The sequence below is a fragment of the Pygocentrus nattereri genome, chromosome 2 (assembly GCF_015220715.1).
Source record: "Pygocentrus nattereri isolate fPygNat1 chromosome 2, fPygNat1.pri, whole genome shotgun sequence".
Lineage (NCBI taxonomy): Eukaryota > Metazoa > Chordata > Actinopteri > Characiformes > Serrasalmidae > Pygocentrus > Pygocentrus nattereri.
The window spans coordinates 24477288-24501220 of NC_051212.1; the positions used below are offsets into that span (position 1 = coordinate 24477288).

The window sequence follows — 23933 nt, forward strand, 5'->3', positions numbered from 1 at the left end:
ATATACATATTGTGTAATTAGTTGATATTTCTGCTCAGAAGTCTTTTTTTCAGTGAACTAGTGATCTTTTTCAAAGAACATCATTAATCTTTCATTAAGCAGTTTAGAATTCAGAAATGGTGCTCATCACACTCATTCTTCTGTGGCTACAGAGCAGTTATGGGTCATGTTTGTGTGATTTGTGCAAGTTAAGCCAAACAGCTGGTGTTCTCCGGGCTCATTTGGGAGCTCATGTACATGAGCAGTTTTCCACAGTTTGATTTTTGATTTTTTTTTTTTTTTTTTTTTTTTCCTTTTGCTTTCTGAACTGCAGCCAAAGATTATAGCCTGATTGACACTGGTTTTAAGGGGATGAAAAACCTGATAACCAGTTTGCATATAAATATATTTGAGTTATCAGAATTAAAATGAATGCCACAAATTTTACTGCAATTCCAAACTTCCATTCCAAAAGAATCTGGACAGTAGGTAAAATGCAAATAAAAAATATAGCAATGATTTATTTATCCATTTTAACTGATATTTAATAAAAAACGGAACTATCAAGATATGTAACATTTTACCTTATCAACTTCTGTTTCATTGTAATTTTTTTTTTTCTACAGTCATTCTGAAATTAATACCTACAGTACATTCCAAAATAAGTTGGGATACGGAAAATTTAAGATTAGGAACATTTGTTAAATGTTTAAAGAATATCTTAAACAGGTGATGCAGCCATACCGGGGTATAAAAGGAGCATTCGACAAGTTCGACAAACCATTGCAAATAAACATCGTCTATTGTTGCTTCCACAAATTCAGGTTAAAACTGCCTGTGCACAGTGGACATCCTTTAAGGTACCATTAACCCTGAACACAATTTGGTTAAACAAGCATTGCTGAGACATTTAGATTTCAACATAACACCTGTGTAGTCTGAGAGTGCGGGTGCTAGACTGGCTTGCCTGCCGTCCTGACCTGTCTCCCATTGACAATGTGTGCAAAATACAACCGTGAAGGACCTATACAGTTGCACATCTAAAGACTTGTATAATTGGCAAAATGACAAAAAATATCCTTTTTTTTTTTTTAATCCTTTAGGATCACACCGTGTCTTTGTCACTGAACAATTATAAAATGCTGTTAAAAGGACAGGTGATGTAAAACTGTGGTAAACATAATCCTGTCCTAAGTTTTCCGAACATGTCGCAAGCATCAAATTACGAATTAGTGAGTAATTACAAAAAACAATGAAGCTCATAAGGTAAAATTTAAACCCATTTTCAACTGTATACAGGTCAAACAGAAGGCAGCAGTATACTGTAGGCTACTGATCATAAGGCTACATGATACCTACCTAACCTTGTCATGAAGACTATCCTAATCCTACATAAATGTTTATAAATTCTCATTGCATTAGGCGTCATCTATCATAAAGGCTACTTTAGCTAACTTCTATCAAAATTGGCATATGTAACCTTATAGCCTATTGGAACAAGAATTTATTGCAATGTTAATGAGATTTTCACGTGTAATGGTAACACTGATTGTATTAGACCATACACACACTTCCATACTGTGCCATTAATGAATGTTCATATCGAGATAATTCTGCATTCCTTGGGAAAGTCTTGTAGGGTTAATGAGCTTAGCCTAGTTTTTGTGTACATACACTTTAATGTGAAAGTGTGAGTAATGTAATATACATGCAGAGAGTTCAAACACTACCACCACCTACACATGTAAAACAGGAGCTGTTTTGTTCTCGGCTGAAAACCCTCCTCTTGATCTCAGTGCTGTCCATGTTTCCCTCTCTCTCCTTAGTCTTTGTTGTTGTGATCATCTCCCTGCATTGTTATGAGCCTCTTTGAGGCTGAAAGAGAGTGAAATAGAGAGGCTGAGGAAGAGTGAGGCTGCAGCTGTTGCCATTCTGATTGTTTTTTACTTCCATTTTGTTATGGTTGATTGAATTGATTGCTTTTGGTGACACACTTGTTAATTGTCATGGCAGCGGCCCTTGATTGAAATTGGAAGTCAGAAATTTTTATATGCCTCATATTTTTCTGTGTCTTCTCTTCACCATTTTCTATCCACTTGCAATACCCCTTTCTCTGTCCACCATGATACCCCTCTAATTCTTCTCTCCATTTTCTTCTGCTAATTCTTCATTAATCTATCTATATTTGTCACTCTTTTCCTCTGGATCATTAGGACCTTTTTTGCGGCCACTGCGATCCTTCTCAGATGTGCGTCCCACTTATATTTATTTCTATTTATTTATTTATCCCAACGAGGCCGCTAAGTGCCTCTCTGTCAAACTGTATGCCGTTATTACCACCAGCAAATTACGCAGTTGTAGCCCACATTGCTGAAAGCCAGCATAAACAAGCCATTAGCAAGAGACAGGCATGCCTAGCAGAGGGCTCTGATTAAATATGTAAAGGAGGTTTTGGTATTTTGTGTCCATTAAAAGAAATGGGTAGACCTTTCTGATCAAAATATTGCATTCTGTGCTTTGAATACAAAGTTGTGCTATCTGTGCTCCTCTCACAAATGTGTTCTTTGGTGGCAACTGTTTTGAGGTCCTACAAGCTTGACTAAAGAGGGCACTCTGGCCAAAATGGGCAATGTGGTTCTGTTTCAAATACGCCTCCTCAACTACAGTGTTGCCACAATAGTTTCTAGAAAGAAGTTTAAAGACTAAAACAGCATGTTTCTGAAAAATCACAAAAATGAGAGGAATTCTTGGGTGGATATTTGTGGGCCGGCTTTACTTTTTTTTTCTCTCATTTGCTGGCTGATACAGTAGGAAGCCAGGTGGCTAAGGAACTGCTATTGCAAGAAAGTCACACATTTATATTTATTATATTTATTAGCCTCTAAATCAGTAGCTACACTAGCAGTTGCTAGTTGCAACTAGCATAGCATAGCATAGTGGGTAGCATTGCTGCCTTCCATCGGGCAGACTGAGGTTTATTCCCCTCTCAAGCCAGAATACCACTTTATTCCAATGAGAATGCTTGGGCAAGACTCCCAGTGCTCCCCCCTGTAAAAGGATTACATTGTAAATCGCTCTGGGTAAGAACATCTGGCAACATGCCAGGATTTCTTTGTCACAGTGGGGGATCCCTAACGGTTGTATTGTGTATTTTCATAATGCATTCTGGGTATTAAGAGAATATTGATGAATGAACACAAAAAAGGAAACAAAATTGTGAAATCTGTCTAACCAATGAGGCTGAGGGGCTTCATGCTATTACATAACTTTCAGATAACATACTAAATGCTAGTTATAGGCCAGAAAGCCTCTTTATTGTGAGCAAAAACCCTGTTTAAGCTGAGGAGTTGTATTTATTTGTTTAAAGTTACACCATGTTCACGTTCACTGGGCAAAGTGGACATAATTGTGTATTTTCATAACCTTCTTTTTAAATGAAAGATAATAAAAAGCCTGGAGTCAAAATAAGTTATGGATTCAAAGCAACATAAAAACTACAACAGAAAAATGTACAATGACAGTCCATAACTAAAGGTGCTGAAAATGTACCTGTGTGGGTACACCCAGTGACTTGAGGGGTACCGCCCTAGCGGCAGTTAAGTACTTTTTTTTCCCTAAGAATGTACCTTAATTTTTAATGAGTGTAGCAATATACAAAGATTTCAGCAGACACAACATTTATGTACTAGGATCAAATCAGATCAGGGCTAAAAACTGCACGGGACCCCTGCAATAACAGGCAATTCCAGGTAACACATTGACTTCATAATACAATACCAAATAAGTCAAAATTAATCCTACATAAGGTAAGATAAATGAGATCATCAAAAAACTGATTTGTACTCTGGTTGTTTTCCCTTTTTTCCATTGTATCTCACAAACAAAATAATTAGTGATATTATTTTCTAGTTATTTTATAGTGACCTGCTGTTCATATGCTCCCCTCTGTCTTGCCTTTTCCTATCTATTTATTTATCTGCTCTACCATCTTGCCTAGACTTCCAGGAATCAAATCGAACTTCTTGCATTTCTTTTCCTTTTGTTTATCCATCCACCTTCACATGCACAAACAATCAACCTGTTTTATTAACCCCCTGTCCTTACACTCCCCTCTCTCTTGCTCTTTTCTTCTCTCTATCTACCTGCTGTCCCACCTTCCATGGCAAAGCTGACCTATAAAAAAAGTAAACATTTTTTCTGTGCCTACTTTTACCTCAAATTTCTCACTTTTCCATAAACTTTCATGCACCAGTGACTGCCCCTGGCTATGCACCTACACAGAGTTTCAGCTTCCTTCCCCCCTGCCCGTCTCTCCCCTGCTGCCTAACTTTGCCAACATGTTAGCACGGCTCCATCAGTCCAGCCGTGAGGCGAAGAGACTGCCTGCCCTTGTAAGCTCTCCTGCTGTGTTAACCTGCCACCAGAGACGCCGGCTAGTGCTAATGCAGGAAATTTCCTACTTACCACAGTGCGGCTGTAGCATGTCATGCATGCTAAGCGCTGATGCGCCATAAGATCAGTTCTGACTACTGAGGCAGACACTGGAACTCTACAGCAAGGTTTATGTATGATCTAAATGACCACCAGCACTACCACACAGACAACTGCCCTCAAGCAACCATGTCAGACTGGACAGGTTTCATAGAACTTTGGCAAAAAAAAAATCTATTCAGCTAAATGGGGAAAAATACCTGACTTAAGTGCATTATTACTCTAAATAATATTTTTATATGTATGTAGAGGTCACACTGTTAGAAAAGACTGGATATAGTTTTCCTCTTGTGCAATCAAGCTAATGTTGTTTTCAATCTGTTTAGCCATAAGTAGCAACAATAACATAGTCCAGCTCAGGGGCATAACATTTAAAACTGCAAATTCAAGACTGCAACGGCGCTAAACAAATTTAAGGTACAGGGTTGAACCTTAATACGATTGTTCTATTTTTAAGGGTACACTGTGGGGGAGGGGGTGTCTGTACATTAGATATGAGAGCATATGGACAGCAGGTAAATAAAAACAGACAAATTTATTTGCACATGTGAAATTACATGAATAAATAAAAGGGAAAAGAAGAGAGAGGATTCACAGCGTGATTCTTGGAACAATGCAAAGTTATTTTATTAGCTAACAAGAATGACCAGTTGTTAGTTTTGTTTATATGTGATATTAATGGTGGAAATAAAAAAGCGGTATATCATAATAAAACAAGGTTTCTTTGGGGACTATTTTGTCTGTATTTACTTCTCCACCATGAATACATTTTCAAAGATGATTTTAGGCCAGAAGCTTTTTGTTAAACTATTGTGAAGTAGTGTCTCAGGCATCAGGCAGTGAATCCATAACCACTTTAAATAACTTCCTGTAAGGGAGCTGTTAGAGGCATTAAACACTTAGATGTCTAGTTCCTATCACCACCTCTGTCAGCAATTCTGACTTAATTGAAGCTTCTCCAGGACCAAGGATTTTGCATCAGACCAATCAGAGTAATCTTAATTAAATCGAATTAAGGATTTAATCATGCAGTTATTTCGAAAATCTGTGGACTAGCAGATACCTGACCATTTAAAACATGTCTGGATGAATGATGAGCCCAATCTGAATGATGGGGCCATGCCTAATCGTCATAGATTGGTGTCAGCCTCTGGTTCTCTTTCAGATCATACAGCTCATACAACTAGTTTTCACCGTTATGGGTTTATATGAGCTTATGGAGATTACTTGACATTTCTTTTGACTTCTGCCTTGATTGTGGCTGACCGAAATGTTGGCAGTTGATTTTTGGCATTTGATATGGTTTAATGAATAGTGATGCATTTTGAAGTGTTGTCTGTGTCTGTCTTTATACGGAACCATAGTACTCTCCCACTCCTGTTGGTTATTTTTATTTATGCTTCTTTTAATAAAGATTGATAGACTCCTGAAATAATAGTAAAAGAAAATACATGGCTACTGACTATGTGGTCTAATTTTCTGGAAACAGATGAAGCTGTAGTAACTGTATATGTGGTGAAATGAGCATTGTATAAAATTGTTTTAAATAATAACTGACCATTTATTATTTTAATCTTAAACCATTATGCATCATTATATTCAGTTTCACTGCTTGCAAATCAGATTTCCAGTCTAACGTGTTGAGTGTGGTTGTGCTTATTTTTTACAAGAAGCGCAAACTGTCTTGATTAAACAAGAGCAGGATCATGTAGTGATGATGAGCTTGTGCTGCACAATGGTATTCTGTGAGCAAAATGACATTACTTGTTTAATCTGACATGTAGCTTCTTAAATGCTAGTCCTAGGATTTAAAACATCACTGGAACATCACTGACATTGTAAAATGAGCTGAAAACTAGGCTTAGTCTTAGGCAAGAAATCAGCCCTTTAAGGCTTTTAGGAGTCTCACATTAGCCTAGTTAATTTTGTCCTACATAATTTTATCCTTCCAACAATAGCTATTGAAAGTGTGACTGTGTTCGTGAAGCCTCAGCAGTCACTGTGTTGAGAGCTGATATGAGGGCTTATTGCTTAAGGACAAATTCACTTTTAGAGCTGGAATGGAATTTGAGACAGTTCATGGTTCTTTATTTATTTCATCTGATTTTAGTGGAAATGCTCAGCAGAGACTGACAACATCAACAACAATAAATAGCAACAGCAACTGTAAAAAAAAAAAAAAAAAAAAAACCTATCCTTTACACACTGCTCCTTCTGTATTAACCTAAAATGGCACATAAATAAATAGAGCATCAAAGTTCCTATTACAGTTATGAGGAACATGGAATGTAAACAGAAGGGTTAATAGGAATGTCTAGGTGATGTGGAAGAAAGGTCTGCTTTCCAGAAAGGATCACTGTGATACCAAGACCTTGTAACCCTCCCACCCCCACCCCCCACCAATTACATTTGGTAGCTCTAGCTGCCCATTGTGTCGCCTGTGTTTCATGATGGTAATACCAAGAGATGATGCAAATTACTTGAAATGAACTTTGTATGTATTGAACACTGATAGTTTTTGTATAAATTTAAGGCCAGAGAGAGGTGAGCTCTGCTGTCACCGTGTCCAGCTCTATCCTGACTCCACCCGCTCATTAACACGTCAGCTCACACACACACACACACACACACACACACACACACACACACACAATTCCAGCTAGTTTCTGGTCTTGTTAACTTGGTATAGATAATGCATTAGCTGCACTCCAAAGGCTAGGCTTCAGCCAAGAAAGATAGGCCCTCAGTAGCACTGTCCCATGAAGATTCATTTGTTTTACACAGTGCAAAACAAAAAGGCTGCTCTGTCAGTGCATGATTGGATGCATCAAATTTGGTGTTGAAAATAATAATGTGAATGACAGCAAGCAAAATATTTAAATGAATGATGCAACAGGCATAACCTTAATTCTTTTTGCAATTAAATCCTACCTTGCAATGCTAAAAATTGTTAGTCACTTAAAGGCTACATTTTAAGCCTATTGAACTAAGAAATGGCCAGGACTGCAGACTAAAGCTATCCTGTCATCCTTACATTTTTGGAGTTTCTCTTTAGAATCTTGAATATGGTAATACAGACTAGTTGTGTTCAGTGATTGGCCAACAGTGTCTCATAGCACCCAAGCATTTAACCCTCTCAGAGTCCAATTGTTTCATGACACAATGAAAATCTTGCTGTACTTTAATTCGAAGGACAGCCTTAAATAGTGAGAAATGCTGGTTTATCAGCTATTTCAGTGCACCCTGGTTCTGAAGAGCAGTAACATTCTAGTATCAGTATATATAATCATTTTAAAATACTAATTTTTTTTATAATAAGAGTTTTTCATGAGAGAGCCTGGACAATATTTGGACAATCTGTTTTTACTTTGGGACGGCTAACAACATTTTTTGGAACCGTTCCGGGACAATTAGTATGGAGCCCTGAATAGCTTCTAACTGCTAACTACACGTTACCAGACTTTATCAACAATGTGTAGCAGCTAAATCTGCTGTCAACTTTCTTTGGGTCTACGACACATTCTGGGTGACTCTGGGTTCATTTCTCAGCTGCATCTAAAGGATCCTTCCTTTTTTAACAGCCCTATATAGAGGGCCCACCTGCAGCCCACCTAGACGACAGCCAGCTTTTAGAATGTTTTCCTTGCTTCTCTGTTTTTCCGTGGTTTGGTTCTTGCTTTGTATTTTTCGTTTAAGCACTTACCTGAAAGTGTTTTGACCTCTACCCGAGACTAAGATGAGTATTGGAAACCTCTTAATAAAATTAGGTACATGTATCCCTTCAGTTCCTACCATTACAGTTACCACAAATACAAAGTTGGCAGTGACGATGTGCAGTGTGATAAAATATGGTGAGACATTTGGCTAGCCTAGTTTCTTCTGCCCAGAGACAAACTGGTTCTATTTCTGTAGCACAATCCCATGTAAATTTTGAGTGTAACATTTTTAGGCAGTTCCACTACATGTTCTAAGAGATGTTGTCATGAGCCAAATGTCCAAGACTAGGAGTTGGGACATGCTCAGTAGGGGATCCATTTAGCGGCTAAACTGTCATAGTTAATGCATCTGCCAGATGCTCTGCATTGTAGTAGCTCTTACAAATCCTGCAAGAACTTTTCCAGGTAAAACCATTCTATATTGTTGTGGTACAGCGGAGGCATAAGAATAAATTGCTTTTAGCAATTTAGAAAGAAAGAAAACATGAGTGGTCAGTAAACTACTTGAATTGCTACATTTGTGAAAAGGATTATGGTGGGCTCTGTATTTCCTTACTTATGGCTGCAGGCACAGGCAACACATTTCATTTAAGCATGAATGCTAGTTCTCTTTCCCAGAGGATGAAGGATAGAATGGATTTGAACCACTACACAGGATTCATGTGCAGCTTAATATTGAACAGTTTAATCTCAAAAAAGTCAAAAAAGAAAAAAAAATTTCCACAACAGCAGCAAGGTCAGACACATGATTTATATCGTGTGGCTCACTGAGAATAAAAAATTAAAGAAAAACAATAATAATAATTTGTTTTTTTATATTGTTATATTATGGGGGACTACTACTTGGGAAACAACTTTCCTTATTTACTGTTTATTTAAGACTGCTGAATTGTTGGTTATGTGGACTTAGGTAATTATTAGGATTAGCTTTTTAATGCTCTGTTCATTGGTGTCTAAACACCAACCAGTCAGCAGAAGATTTTTTTTATTTTACTCTTTGGTCCCAGCTGCTTTCCTCTAAACAAAGGGAAAAGAGCTGTCTGCATCTGTAGTCGATGCGCTTCAGTAGAGTCTGCAATCTGTAGCTGTAGTTCAGATGCTGTATTGAATATATTTGGAGTCTCAATAGTCAGCAAGTTGCTTAGTGAAAACTTGCGCATTAGATGTTTAATGCTTTAATCCTCATTTGTGTACAAATCCACATTACTTTGCTAATAGCCTCCACAGACCACGCTCAGGTGCATTGTTGTCATGACAACTAGTATTGTTGAGGCTGAGGTTAAGGATAGCATAACATAAGGGGAGATGCTGGTAATCGCTGAGGTGCAATTTGTAGCACATTACACCATTATGACATGTAGCGGCTTCCAAGCAAATCTCAATGTCATTCAAGCTGCAAACTGTGCTAATGGCCCTGCACAGAAAACTGGCATTACCTGCTACCATGCAAATGTGGGATCCAGGTCTGTTAATTGTCCAGTTGGTGGGCAGAGCCGTCTGGGTTTGGGAAGTACAACAGATGTGTTCTGTAATGGCCACGATGTTACAGTATTATCTGTGCTAATTAACTGCTCAGAGACAGTGGAGGTCTTCAGCAGCTGGCTTTTAAGTTCATTTGCACTGTAATGCACCGTTTAAATAGAGCATAACTTGTATACTAATACAATGTACAGCTTCACCTCTGTTTACAACTATAAGTGCTCCTTTTCTGACACTGACAATGACACTTGAGTATTGGCGCATGCCAAAACCAGTAAAACTACTAAACTTGATTTTACTTTTCTCCGTACTGTGCTTGAAATGTTTCCATACAGCCGTCATAATAGCAGCTCACTTTGTTGTTGTTATGTTAATGTTAGGCTCCTTGTAGCCTAATTTACATGACTTATCTTGCCTAATGTTGTTCTGTTATATATCAGCCTAGATATTGAACAATTGGATCATGTTCATCCATTCTTTCACCCTTATCTGAGCCAGCATTTTTTTGCAAGTGTTGGCCTGATACTGATGCAGGATATGTGACTGGTGTCGTCTCTAGTTGTAAATGACCACAGAGTCAATAGTGGTTCAGATAGTTGACTCATTAAAATCCCAGGCCATACTAAAACCCTTTATTCAGCAAGTACAGGGACTTTAAAATGTCTGTAATAAAACTTTAGGCCCACCAGCAAGCCCTTGCCATTTAACCATTTAAGGGGTTAATAGCTGTCAATATAGCACCAGTTTTATGTATGTGTATGTGTGTGTGTGTGTGTGTGTGTGTGTGTGTGTGTATATAGAGCAGTTTTCCTGGCAAGTTAACATGGTTATATTTTAGTATTATAGGTTATTGTGATGCTAATAATTGACTGCATGTTCACTTTGTAAGTAACAATAAAGACATCCCTCATTATATAATGAGAAAGTTGTATATGTTAATAGACTTTAGTAAACGTCTAAATAGTGAATGGATGTAAATATAGCCCTTGTTCTTGATGAATTGTGCATTTATACTACGTAGTTATAGTTGGATATTACAGTTCATTGTCAGACTAGTTTAATACTGCACAGTCATTCTAAGTATTACAGCATATGAGAGAGTTGTAATGTCAGCAGTCATCCAGATAGTGGGTGGCTGTTTACGTAGCCCTTATCTTTGGCAGCTTAGCAGACTGTGTTGTGAGTGTAATTATTGTTTAATTGTGTAATATATTGTGATACTTTGTAAGCAGCATAAAGATTTCCATTTAATGAGATATGTAACAATGTGGTAACACTTTATTTGAAAGCTACCTACATAAGGGCTTCATAACACATTCATAAGCACTGAATTATGTGTTTATGAAGAACTACTTGAACATTTATTATGTGCTTATGTCGGTTCTCGCAACCTGACATAAGATGTTTTATAAAATAAATGACATTGTACTGACATAATAAGAATAAACATTGAATTTATTTGCATCACTAAACATATGTAAAACACTATACATAACTATATCAGCATTCTTAAGATGACATTGTACTGATATCAGGTGAAATATGCCTGGAAACCACCCTTCTTCCCTCCATGGCATGGATAAGATGATGGATGCAATTTTTTATCACATCAGAAGGCAGATTATGATAGAGGACCAAAAGGGATAAATACATAAAGCTTTTTTTACAGTTTATGTGTGAAGTATTGTTTTTGCTTCATGTCATTCTTCTCCTCTCTTAAAACACATATGATATCAATACAATGTCGTTTTAAGAATGCTGACATACATAGTTATGTATAGTGTTTTAAATATGTTTAAAGATGTAAAAATGTTCAGTGGTTACTCATATTATGTCAGTACAATGTCATTTATTTCATAAAACATCTTATGTCAGGTTGCGAGAACCGACATAAGCACTTAATAAATGTTCAAGTAGTGCTTCATAAACACATTATTCAGTGCTTATGAATGCGTCATGAAGCCCTTATGTAGGTAGCCTTCAAATAAAGTGTTTATAGCGTCAGTAGTTGTTCAGCTACTTAGTAGATGAATGTGTATATAGCCCTTTTTTCTGACAATCTAACATGCTATTTTATTCCAGGATAATTATAGTTTGGTCATACACTTTATTCTAGTAATAGTAAAAGACTACACAGCCACTACATAAGTAGAAGAAAAAGACTATAATCAGACGTAGATGTGGATGTCATGAGTGGCAGCGGTTGTATAGTACTGAGTGGCTGTGTGTATATATAGCCCTTTTTTCCGACCATCTAACAAGCTATTTTGTGGCACTGTAAATATAGTTTGGTTGTACAGGGTTTTTTTTTTTTTTGGTAATAGTAAAAGACTACATGGTCACTTTATAAGGAGAATAAAGCTCTGAATAATGAGGTAGAGTTGTAAATGTCAATACGTCTGTAGCTGTCCAGTGAGTGGCTGTCCATTCAACTCTTGTACCTGGCAATTTAGTGCAGTATTTTGTGCCAACATAATTGAAGACTGTACTACTGGGGGAAAGTGGTGCTGATGTGGACTGAGAATCAGCAGAAGCCCTGGCAGAAGCTTCAAAGCTGCTTCAGACTGGAGATGGTGAGAAACAGAAGGGTTACAGTGAAGCTGCCAAGCCCAGACTGAGATTTTTTCTGGCCATGCTGTGCTGGGGCGACTGCTTATAGAGCTTGAGAGAAGCAGGAGTGAGGAAAGACTTTAGATGTTCTGGTGGAAAGTTTAGAAGGTTAGGAAATAAACATTTGGTATGTGTGTATAGTGTGTTTGTGTGTACTTATCAGCACATTTTAACTAAGCTAATTGGGCCAATATTTTACTGCAGGGCAAAGTGAAAGAGGGTGGCATGTACTTTACCTCTCGGCTCTCTTGCAGTTGTCCTCCCAGGCTAGGCGCCCTCTGCAAACACACATGCACACACTCCACTGCACTTTTTCACTCAGAAACAAAAACTTGAAGGGCACTTGCATGTTGTCCTCTCAGCCTCCTTTTTTCATCCACTGTGTCTTTGTTTTTCTTTTATTTAAGCACCCTTTTTCACATTTAAAATGTTTAATTTAGATTAGCAAAATAAAATAATTCTAACCAAATTGAGTTCAGAAGTGATGGAAAATATACATACTTGTTGTCAACTTGAAGCACTTCTCTTAAAAAGATCATCTAAATGTAGACTATCATGCTCAAATGCCTAAAACACTCTACTGCTTCAAAGGAAGAAATATTACACAGTATTTGACAATGTAATTCATCACATCACTTGCAACTCACTATTTCATTAAAACAACCCAGTTGACTTCTGACTTCAGTCATAGTTTGATTTAAGTAATATCAATAAAACTGCAACAACAGAGGATTTTTAAGCCAGTTTACCTAGAATTTAATTGGGTCTCCATTCCCTGCACAGAATATACCTCTATAAAACTGAGGTCCACCTGTCTTCTGTGTATTTTACCTTCATGCAACAACTGTAAATTTATGGGAAGTACATTGATGCGTCCATTTTGGACAGGTATGTTTTGCTGCATTTTAAAGGCATTTGGAAAGAACTAGAAATCTCATCCATCCTGGGCTATTTTGGGCATAACTAACCCTTCAGTTGTATTGGGAAAGCACAAATAGTAGATTATTGCATGTAGTATATGTCAAAGCTTGTAGGCACCTGAAACTCATGAGTTTGCCCTCCACCCTTTACTGTAGCAGCAGTCTCTTTTCTTCTGGGAAGGCATTACATTAGATGTTGGAACATTTACTGTGCGAATTTGATTGCATTCAGCCACAAGAGCATTAGTGAGGTCAGACACTGATGTTCAATGATTTGTTCTGCATGATAAATGCTACTTAAGGTCATCCCAGAGGTCTTTGTACAGTGTTCCATCACTCCATAACCCAATGCTGGGGGGCTTTATACCCCTCTAGCTGACACCTGGCATTGGACATGGTGACCTTGGCTCATGTGCAGCTGCTCCAGAGCATCTCATTCTCTTGATAATGGTAACTTATCGGTGGTGTTCTTTAAAGTATTTAAATTCAGTAATTAGAAAGGCTGTCTGGATACTTATGGATGTATGAACAGTTGGAAGTGTTTGAAAAAATGTGGAGTCCTCATGTTTACTTATCTGGTTACCTTGAGTAACCTTGTCCAGTACATGAAGTGACTATTGCTTTGTATATCTGCATACTTGAGGAAAGAAAAAAAAGCCTTGATTATAATTTATTCATTTCTGAAGCCCTTTAATATTTCTGATGTTACTTGTTTTGCTGTAGATTTGAGAATTGAAATGCAGCATTAAGTCATTATTCTATCCATATTTCTACTCGCAATGAACGTATCTTAAGAATATTCCTAATTTTTTTAGCCAACATGTAAAGACATCACATTTCTAAGCATTTATCAGGGAAGTTCCAGATGTTTTTTTTTCTGCATAGTTACCAGCAACAGTGTAATTGAGATATATAGGCTTGCTGTAACAGCGGAGATTGAGAAGGACTTCTTTCTTTTCTCAAGCCTGGCAGTTTGTAAGCCATGTGTACACATTCTGTGTTTATCTCAGAGCCTTCCCAAAAAGCAGTTAATTTGCATTTATAGCAATATACATTCAGATCATATTTTAGAGGTTGAAATTTTAAAGGGAAACTCCACAATTAAAAAAATATCCTGAATAATTCAATCATTCGGACTGGTTTGACATGAAATGAATTGCTGCAAAGAAACATACAGACACTCAAACTTGTTCACAGTGGTGGTAGTAGGAACTACCAGACGTCTGACTTGTGTAGTGCCTTTAAAATTTCTCTCACATGAAGTTATTATTATTTTGCAGACACCACAACACCTGCTTTCTGTCAGCTCCACAGTAACGAAAAAAGTACAGTACACCATTTCACACCAAAGCTTATTGAATGACTTTGCTCACAACTCAGTGAGTTAGCTGTGCAACTGTTTAGAAGTTTAAAGCTGTGTTTACATGTTGGCGATTTACATTGTTCCATGCCTCACAGCAGAATTGGGGTAACACTAGGTGACCTACTGCAGCATGCAGCCAAGTAAGTGTTGCCATGGTTATAGCAACAATATGACAGAGGCACATCTATTGGCTACTTATTCACTGTAATGCATAGATAACACAAAATGCACAACAATGGTCCATGTATGGATAAAAAGAACAGATTTCCACAATTGTTGCAATTTTAGTGGCTTCATTGTCAACGAGAGTGATTAATTAATAATAGCTTGCTGTAGCGTACTGCTTGAAATGCTTTGTGAGTGGCAGTTCTCACTGATGATTGTGATATGTAGCTCTTTAGAGAAAGCGTCCTCAGTACAGGCATGTCAGACAATGTTTTTAAAGCAAAGCATTGATTTATAGTATGCGCCATGTCTCATGTCTCTCTATCTTTCTCTCACTTGTCTTTCTCTTTCACACACACATACATGCTCGCCCACACCATAAGAAGGTCATATTGAGGGTTGAGCACGCTTTAATCTTCATAAAGCACCAGGATCAAATTACATACCAGTTACCACACGGGTCATGGCCATTAGCTCTCTCAATGTATGTCTGCGAGCGAGAGAGAGAGAGAGAGAGAGACAGAGAGAGAATTTTGGAATGTCTGAGTGTCGGTATGGGTGGGATTGTGTGTTGCAGTGTGTGTTCTCAGTGCTGTTTAAATATTACTGCAGTAATGAATGTGTCATAAATGATGCATATTGTCTTTCATTATTTAAATGTGCTCATTGGTTATGCAGAATGTGTTTGGGTGAGTAAAACTGATTGTTGGATGAGAGTGTGTGTGGTGTTGTTGTTCCAAGAACCTGCTGTAAGCCTCTCTGTTGCTATGGGTAAACACAGAAGGCAGAAGGGCTTGATACGTTCGTTCTCACACATAAACACTCGAATCATCGTCTCCCCCTCATTTCATCTCAGCCGCCTTTAAATTAACTTTATTGGCAACACATTAAATTCTGTGTACACTACAAAAATAGGTCTAGTTTAGGCTTTATGAAGCCACTGTTCTCTATCTTTATCTTTTTCACCATCTCTCTTTTTATTCTATCTTTCTCTTCCTCTCTGTCCCTCTTTTTATACTTCACCTCTTTTCTGTCCTTCGTGCAGTCTCGCTGGTGTCCTCTCTCACGCTATCTCTTTTGGTCCAGCGTTTTCTCTTTCTCTCTCTCTCTCTTTCTTTCTCTCTCTCACTCTATCTCTCACTCTGTTCCTCTGCAGATGAGTATTTGTGTCTGTGTATGCGCACAGGAGTTATAGAGACCATTTTTCATTCAATGTGTGTAATTGCACAGACACTGAGGTTATCAACCAAGAGTAAACAGTATCTTAGAAATACACAAGCTGGAGAAATTACTGAAATGGCACAATAATACATACACATACACACAGGCCTGTTCCAGTAACAGACATCTCTTATTCAGATAACCCCATGGAAAACCCTGTGGAGTTTCTTGTAAAGCAAGGAATAGACAAAAATTTAAATCAACACTGTCACTTTTTCATTTTGCATGCGCTTCAGTTAGGACAGTCTCAAACTTGGTGGAAGCAAATACTTCTGCTGTTGCTATTACTACTACTTAGGATGCACTAATGCAATTATCAATGAAGCCGTTTAATTCAAAATAACACATTGTGCACCGAGTACTGAGCAAACATGCAGAGCCACTGTGTTTGTCAGCTGGGTGGCAGGTGCGCTCAGCCTACATCACACAGGATCAGCTGGTAACTGAATATTGCTGTCAGTATTTTAATGAGTACAGGTAAATGAGCACTGTACTGGAAACCTGAAACTGGTATCAATATCGATGCATTCCTAACTGCTACTATTATTATGCCTGGAATTACCACTGATGATGCTTCCAGGAACATCACTGATTATGATCTCCCAAAACATCAGCAGATGCACTTGCAGAGACATTAGTAGTACTACTACTACTACTAACAATAATAATAATGGAAATAGCAATGTGTTTTTCCCTCTGGTAATTTTTAGACAGTTTGTAACTCTGAAGCAGGCATGAGAACAAATGCATTGTGTATTACAGTGTGAGCTAAAGCTTAATCTTTGCTAAATAAAAATACTTAATAAATCCATAGTACAATAAGTTATGTTTTTAATGCAATATAGTCTTTAACTGATCAAAATGATTAATCGACTAATGAGGAATGGAGTGTCAAATGGCACAAACTTACTGTCCAATGCTGTGATGTCTGTAGCCCCCTAGCTTCCTCAGCTATACAAGATGTGTTTTATAACAAACTGAAGCTGTTTGGTTTGATGTTTGGAACCTGAGGCTGTGATCTGAGGATGACCTAAAATATATACCATACTGTAGGATATGATATCTGCATGTATAACCAGCACAGCTCAGTAACCACATTTCTACAACTCACCTGTTAGGTACAATATATCGTGTATATGCATGCAAGTTTGGGTATCCCTGGTTCAGTTTTACGTTTTGTTAAGGTTTTAAGTGAATAGGTGTACACACCCTCTACAGAGAACACACTTCTGCACATTTTAATGCACAATTACTTTTTATTTGCTTAATTTGACTTAAAAACTTAAAACCTTAAAAACAATAACACCTGAAATGTTTTATGTACAGAGGTACATTTAGTATTATTTACTTTGTCCAATATGTTAAATATGTTAGAGAAAATTAAATAGAAATTATGCACCAAAGCATGCAGAATATTACCATATTTAAGTGTGTTCTCTGTGGGCTTATTTCCTTTGGAAATACAACAAAACAATTTGACTGGGGGTGTTAGAACTTCTGCATATGCCTGAGAGATTAATGTAGGGGATCTAGAGTATTTCAGTAAATGAGCATTGTTTTTTGTTGTTGTTGTTGTTTTGAAAAACAGTCACTGTGGTAACTCTGTTAAACATCACTAGCCACAGGCCTACAAACTCATACACACTCAATGGGAATTGCATGAAATTGCAGTACTCAAACTGCCCTTTTTTGTCCATTCCCACCATTCAGAGACTTGATTATCCAATCACAAATAACTCTTATGTTTATTTTTCAGTTTTATTTCATTATTTAGAATATCAAGTCAAGGTAACAATATTTACTTTGGCAAAATAAGATCAAACAGAAACATCATTATCAGGATGGTTATAATTATCATTGAGCTCATTAATTTTCTTTTCTAGTCTCTTTTACGCTCAGTGATAATCACAGTCATCTTAATAACCATTAATAAGTGTTGCAACAAAATTGCACTTTTTTCCAGTTCTATATCATTCATGAAAATCAATAAGAAAACAGAAGTTCATGGCAATGCCTCTTTTCTCTTTTTTTTTCTCTCTCTGCTTCATGTACTGGAACTATGCATCTGTGACTTCTATGTAATCTGAATGGCTATGAGATTTGAATGAAAGACTCTGGGCACTGTTATAATGCCTCAGTCTCTGGTTTGTGAAAACACATTCTGGATGGTAATGGGTACATGGCGCATCTAGTGATGTCACAAAAGTAAACAAAAGGAGTGTTTCTGCTCCTCTTCCATATTCACAATTCTAGCTGTTCTACACACACACACACACACACACACACACACACACACACACACGCACCGCATCCAATCCCATTCCTCCTCAGTCCACAGCCATTTATTGGTCTGTGTTCTAAATCTGTCCCGTATCATTTCATCATCCCAGCGCTGCGTTTCACACCCATGTCTGGTTCATGTTCCCTCGGTTCTCCAACTCGCTGTAACACCAGCTCTCCGCCCGCCGGTGTCAGCATTATCGAATGATTGTATCCGATTGATCGGGCATGACTCGGCATTTCCGTCCACTGCCCCTGGCTCCATGGTGCGAGTGACAGGATGGCTAATTGATCACCGATCCAGTGCCATCACTTTGTCATTAGTTAGAAGTCATTTTCTGCTTAAGCTTTGTCCTGAAACAGGCCTCATACCTGCCCTTGTTTAGGTCTTCTGTTTACTCTTATTATAGGCTTTTGTTTTTTGGGAAAGATTGCATGTTTTCAGGAATCCACTTTGGACGCATGTCTCATGGGGTCTATTTCTTATATCCACCAAGTGCATGTTCACTCTCTGTAGTCCATTTGTCACAAGTCTGGTTCCTGCCTGTTTCTTTCGGTCTTGCTTTCCTTCTCCTACCTCCCACTCCTCTCCAAGTATTTTTTTTTTCTTGTTTGTCTGCTCTCTCTTTTTCCCACTCCCGTGACATCTTTTCTCCAGCTCTCATCTCTCCACTCAACCTTTCGCTCAGGCCTTAACAGCTGCCTCCCCCCTGAGCTCACACACCCACGTATCACACCTCACCTCACACTTCACCCGTTAACTCTCCCTCTTTCATCTCCTTCTTTCTGGCCGATCTTGGTCACACGTCTTGTTCCTCCAGCCCTCCTTCTTCTCTTGCTCCTCTAGCCCTCCTTTTTTCCACTCTGTATCTGTGTTTTACCTCAGCCTTTGTTTCTTTTTTCAGCCTCTGCATTACAACTCACCTCCCTCTCTGTCTTCACTTTCTCAAGCTCCTCTACTTTCTTTTTCATTCCCCTTCTCTCTCTCTTGCCCTTTCTCTTTTTTCAAATCTGTTTTCCTTTCTTCAGTCTGTATGTCACTACATACCTCTCCATCTATACCACACTTTCTTCCAGCTCCTCTCCTTTGTCCTTTTTGTTTTCCTTCTCTTTTCCCCTCTCTTGGTCTGCGCTGGTGGGGCTGGGATTAGAGTTGGAGTTGGTGGTGTTGTAGGCATGAATGTAACCGCGCTTGTGTCGTAGTTGCGAATCTCCACTGCTGCTGCTGGTTGTTGTGGAGGCGCTGGTGGTGGAGGCGCACTGGACCAGCATGCCATGCAGCGACTGACTACGTTTGGTCCAGATGATGCTCAGCCGCTTGGCATAGCTGTAACAGGTTGTGGTGGCCATGCTGCCCATGTCAAAGGAAGAGCTGCGCTTGCGTCTTACAGCACCATGAACAGGGCTCTGGTAGGCCAAAGACGAATTCCATTTACTGTCTGTAACACCTCGTTTTACCACCACTGCCCCACCTGTACTGAACCGCCTGTCGCTTAAATCAGTGTTGTTGTGAGGGGGAGGTGCTAAGCTAAAGCTTGCACGTTTTACTACTTCCCTGTTTACGGGTTTAAGTTTGCTCTGCCCAGCTAACAACTGGCGCGATTGGCGAGGCAGTGTAGACGGAGACATGTTCTTAGGGCTGTAGTACATTGGCATTCGCTCCGTCTCTAGGGTATAAGGTGGAAGCGCCCTCTGTGACCCTAGCCCTCCCTCAAGCCCTGCTTTTAGCCGGTCCATATTCACTTTGGGCTTGGGCAGTGTTTTGGGTTTCTGGGTGGGTGGTGGCTTGGGCGATGATCCAGCCCCTGCTGCTCCCCCTCTCTGTTTTTGAAGCAACCCGTTGGGCAAGACTACCATCATTACATCCCCATTTCCATTACTCTGTGAAAAAACATTGGCTCCTTTGGCAGCAAGGGCCGGAGAATCTGATCCTGAGCATCCAGCCTCGTCCCCAATGTCCCTGTGGTCTTCATGGTTGCTACAGACCCGATGACGAACCATCAGTGCCACGGTAAAAACCAGCAATGTTACCACTACAACCCCTCCCACCAGGATGGTTAAAGTCCCACCCAGGAAATGGGCCTGAAGTGAACGGCAGTCTGGGTAGTTGTCCTTCGTGCTAAATTGAATGCAGCCCAGAACCTTTGTAGCAGCCATGGAGGTTACGGTGTCATCAAAAATGGCCAGAACACACAGATTGTAGTCTGCTCCAGACACAAGGTTCTTCAGAAGGAAGCTGTTACTCGTGGAGGGCAGGATTCTAAAGAGAGGGAGAGAAACAGAGAGAGTGCAATAAAATACTAAATTAGTGCTGAGATGCAGCAAAATGTCAGATAGGCAAAGAAAAGATGTTGACTGAAATGGGGAGGGAGGAAGGCTGGGAGGTAGAGGGGTGAATAGAAGCTCAGTAGAGAGAGAGAAAATGATCTGATCAAGCTGAGTAGAATAGAATTATGAAAAGAGAGCACGGCTCCTAATGCCTAATAATTTAGCTGCTATCAACTGAGGCTGGCTAGGAGAATATAACACCTCCAGTGAGCAATACCTGAGAGAGAGAGAGTGAGTGATTAAGTGAATAAGCTGTAATAGAGAGAGAGAGAGAGAGAGAGAGAGAGAGAGAGGCAGACTTGTCGAAAGGTTGTTTCAGTGCAACAAGGAAATGGGGAGCACTGAATGGGAGTGTGCGTCCATGCATATGCATGGGCGGGTGTTGGCGTGTGTATGTATCACTGAGTGTGGGTGTGGCTTGAATGTGTGAGTGTATATTAGTAGGTGGGTGAATGTTGGTTGGCAAGAGACAAGGGTGACAGGACGTCAGCCGCTCTTTTGGGTTTAACTAACTTTATAGTATATTGACTACTGTTGCCACATCAGACATGCTTAAAGAACATTTTCTACTCTTGGACAAGCTTTACAGAATGTTTGCTACTATTGCTAGGTTTGGGAAGGCTTTACAAAACGTTAGTTACTGTTACAGAACTTCTTGTTGCTTGGTAGGAGAGGCTTTCTAGAATGTTGGTTACTGTTTCTTGGTTAGACATGCTTTACAGAATTGTAACTGACTGTTGTTGCTAGGTTGGACTGAAGCTTTACAGAATGTAGGTTATTGCTGTTTTGGTTAGATATGCTTTACAAGTGTTTCTAACGCCCATTTCACACCAGATGCGATGCGGTGTGCATGTTAACCTGGAAACACTGTTCGTCATTTCACATGCGTCATAAAGCGAGAGCGCTTTCTGTTTGTATTGTTTTCACGTAATGTAGATGTCTGTATTGTCCATTTATTACTTATATAATCTTTGTATAGATGACTTGCAGAGATCAGCAATGCTGGCTTTCTCACCAGGTGATGTAGCGCAATATAAAGAGGAGAATATGCATGTGGCTTCACACCGTTAACCTGCTCAAGGGATTTCAGTCAACCTGTCAAAGACTTTAAACTACATTTGTTGATATATTTATTAGCTTAGATTGTAAATTATAGCATAGACTATTGCATTTCTGTACAATTTCCACATAGAAACTGCTGGTATGCTGTGCGCAGCACGTGTCAGAAATTTTATTTTTATTTTAAACAAGGTACACAATGCTGGTTACTGTTGGCAGGTTGGACATGCGTTACAAAACACTGGCTACTGTCACTAGTTTGGGGCAAGGCTTACAGAGTATTGGCTACTGTTGCTAGCTTGGACAAGATTCATAGAGTGCTAGCGACTGTTGAAAGATTTGACAAGCTTTACAAAATGTTGCCTACTGTGTCTAGCTTGGACAAGCTGCACAGAATGCTGATGTCTTTTGATAGGTTTTGTTGAACATGGGCAAAAATCCCATTGAACCTGTTGAAAAGCTTGTACATCTCACACACCTTCATATTGCATTATTATTTTAAAGTGATATTGCGTGTGTGTGTGTGCGCATGTTAGTAGGTGTGTGTGTGGGTGTGTGTTTGGCAAGGTGAGTGTGTGTGACTGTACATGTGTATTGGTGCTCTGTTTGTTCCCCTTAATGCTCCACTCTCTTCTACACAAAGCAGTGTGCTTTTGTCACACAAATGCATAACGAACATAATAGGCACGTATGGGCAAATGATGCTGGCAAAAACACAACCCTACCATTCAGTACTTCTGCCACTGACACATAATTGCAGGCTCTCAGTGAGACCTTGAGCCATTTAGAATCCCTTTTTAGTTGCAGTATTAACAACCCCCTCCCATGCCTCCTACACACACTCACACTCTCACTCTCACTCTCACTCTCTCTCTCTCTCTCTCTCTCTCGCTCTCTCTCTCGCTCTCTGTCTCTCTCTCTCTCTCTCTCTCTCTCTCTCTCTCTCTCTCTCTCTCTCTCTCTCTCTCTCTCTCTCTCTCTCGCTCTCTCTCTCGCTCTCTCTCTCTCTCTCTCTCTCTCTCTCTCTCTCTCTCTCTCTCTCCCTCCCTCCCTCCCTCCCTCCCTTCTGTACCTATACTCCATGTGCCTCGATCAGTTACTTTTTCTCTTCTAATTTCGGCCCTTCCTCCTATGCTCTGCATGCACTCTCTCTTTCAGCCTACATGACCTTTCTGCCTTGTTCATTCTCATCTCCCGTGCTCTAATTTCTCCACAATTCTTTCCATGTATCTCTTTCTCCCTCTAATTTTCTGTTTTTTCCATCTCTCTATCTAATTGTACACTTTTACTTCATTGTCTGCCCATCTCTTTTCATATCTGCCCCCTTCCCATTTCAGTCCTATTCTCTCTCCAGCCCTCTTTCTCTTCCATTCCCCTCTTTTCTCTCTCCTCTCCCACCCTCTTTCTTTCTCTCTTGCTCTCACTCCCTCGCTCTGCCTGAGTAACTCTGCCATTGAGGTTGGGTTCTATTAAGCGTGGCTCGGCTGTAAATTATGAGTTAGTGACCAAGGTCACCCAGCCTGTGCTCCAATGTTTTTTATATTTATGGATTCTGTGAGTTAATCTGCCCTTGTTGTGTTGTTTCAGTCTATGGCACAAAAAAGAAATACTATTAAATATACATGCACTCTCTGAATACATTACTAAATCAATGAAAGCATACAGGGGGAGGTCAGTATAGTGGCTATATTGACAAATAGATATTGGCATATGTATTTATTAGTGTAATGCTGGAAACTTGTCCTTGGATTTTCCAGTAATGCTCACATAGTCTGAACAATTAGGCATGCATAGGGCAGATATGTCCTACTTGTAGTGACATACTGCAGGTTTGCATGTCAGTTTATGATCAATTCCCCACACCTCAACATAAGAGACATGATCTGACTTCTGTTTCAAGGTGGAAATTGAATATTGACTTCTGCTTCTAGGTGAAGCAAGTGTTACAGAATGTTGGCCACTGTTGCTAGGACAGGCTGTTTGTTGGTTGTACAAGCCCTATGAAACATTCTGGCAAGGTTGGGCAAGCTTTAGATTGAGAGGGATTGCTATTGGTAAGTTGAGCAAATTTTACAGAATGTTGGCTTCTGTTGCTAGGTGCAGCAAATTGTACCAAAATGTTGGTTTCTCTTCAAAGCAGGTTCTATGGAATAGAATTCGCTAGGTTTTACAAGCTTAATAGAATATTGGCTACTTTTGCTAGGTTTACTTTTGGACAAGCTTTACTGAAAATGGCTGTTTCTGCTAGGTTGGAAAAGATTTAAGAATGTTGAAGTCCTAATGATGCTAATGAACAAAAGTGTCTTTAAATTAAAGGTCTAT

General features: G+C 39.2%; 2 protein-coding genes across 2 annotated transcripts in view; one reads left to right on the forward strand and one right to left on the reverse strand.

Moving 5' to 3' along the window:
• pcxb (pyruvate carboxylase b) overlaps nt 1-23933 on the forward strand; it is a 261864-nt gene that overhangs the window by 137954 nt on the left and 99977 nt on the right. The window lies entirely within an intron of this gene.
• LOC108428574 (leucine-rich repeat and fibronectin type-III domain-containing protein 4) overlaps nt 17684-23933 on the reverse strand; it is a 28715-nt gene continuing 22465 nt past the window's right edge. Inside the window, exon 4 of the mRNA XM_017699654.2 lies at nt 17684-20484. Coding sequence (XP_017555143.1) covers nt 19281-20484 — 1204 coding nt within the window. The 3' untranslated portion in view covers nt 17684-19280. The remainder of the gene's footprint in view (nt 20485-23933) is intronic.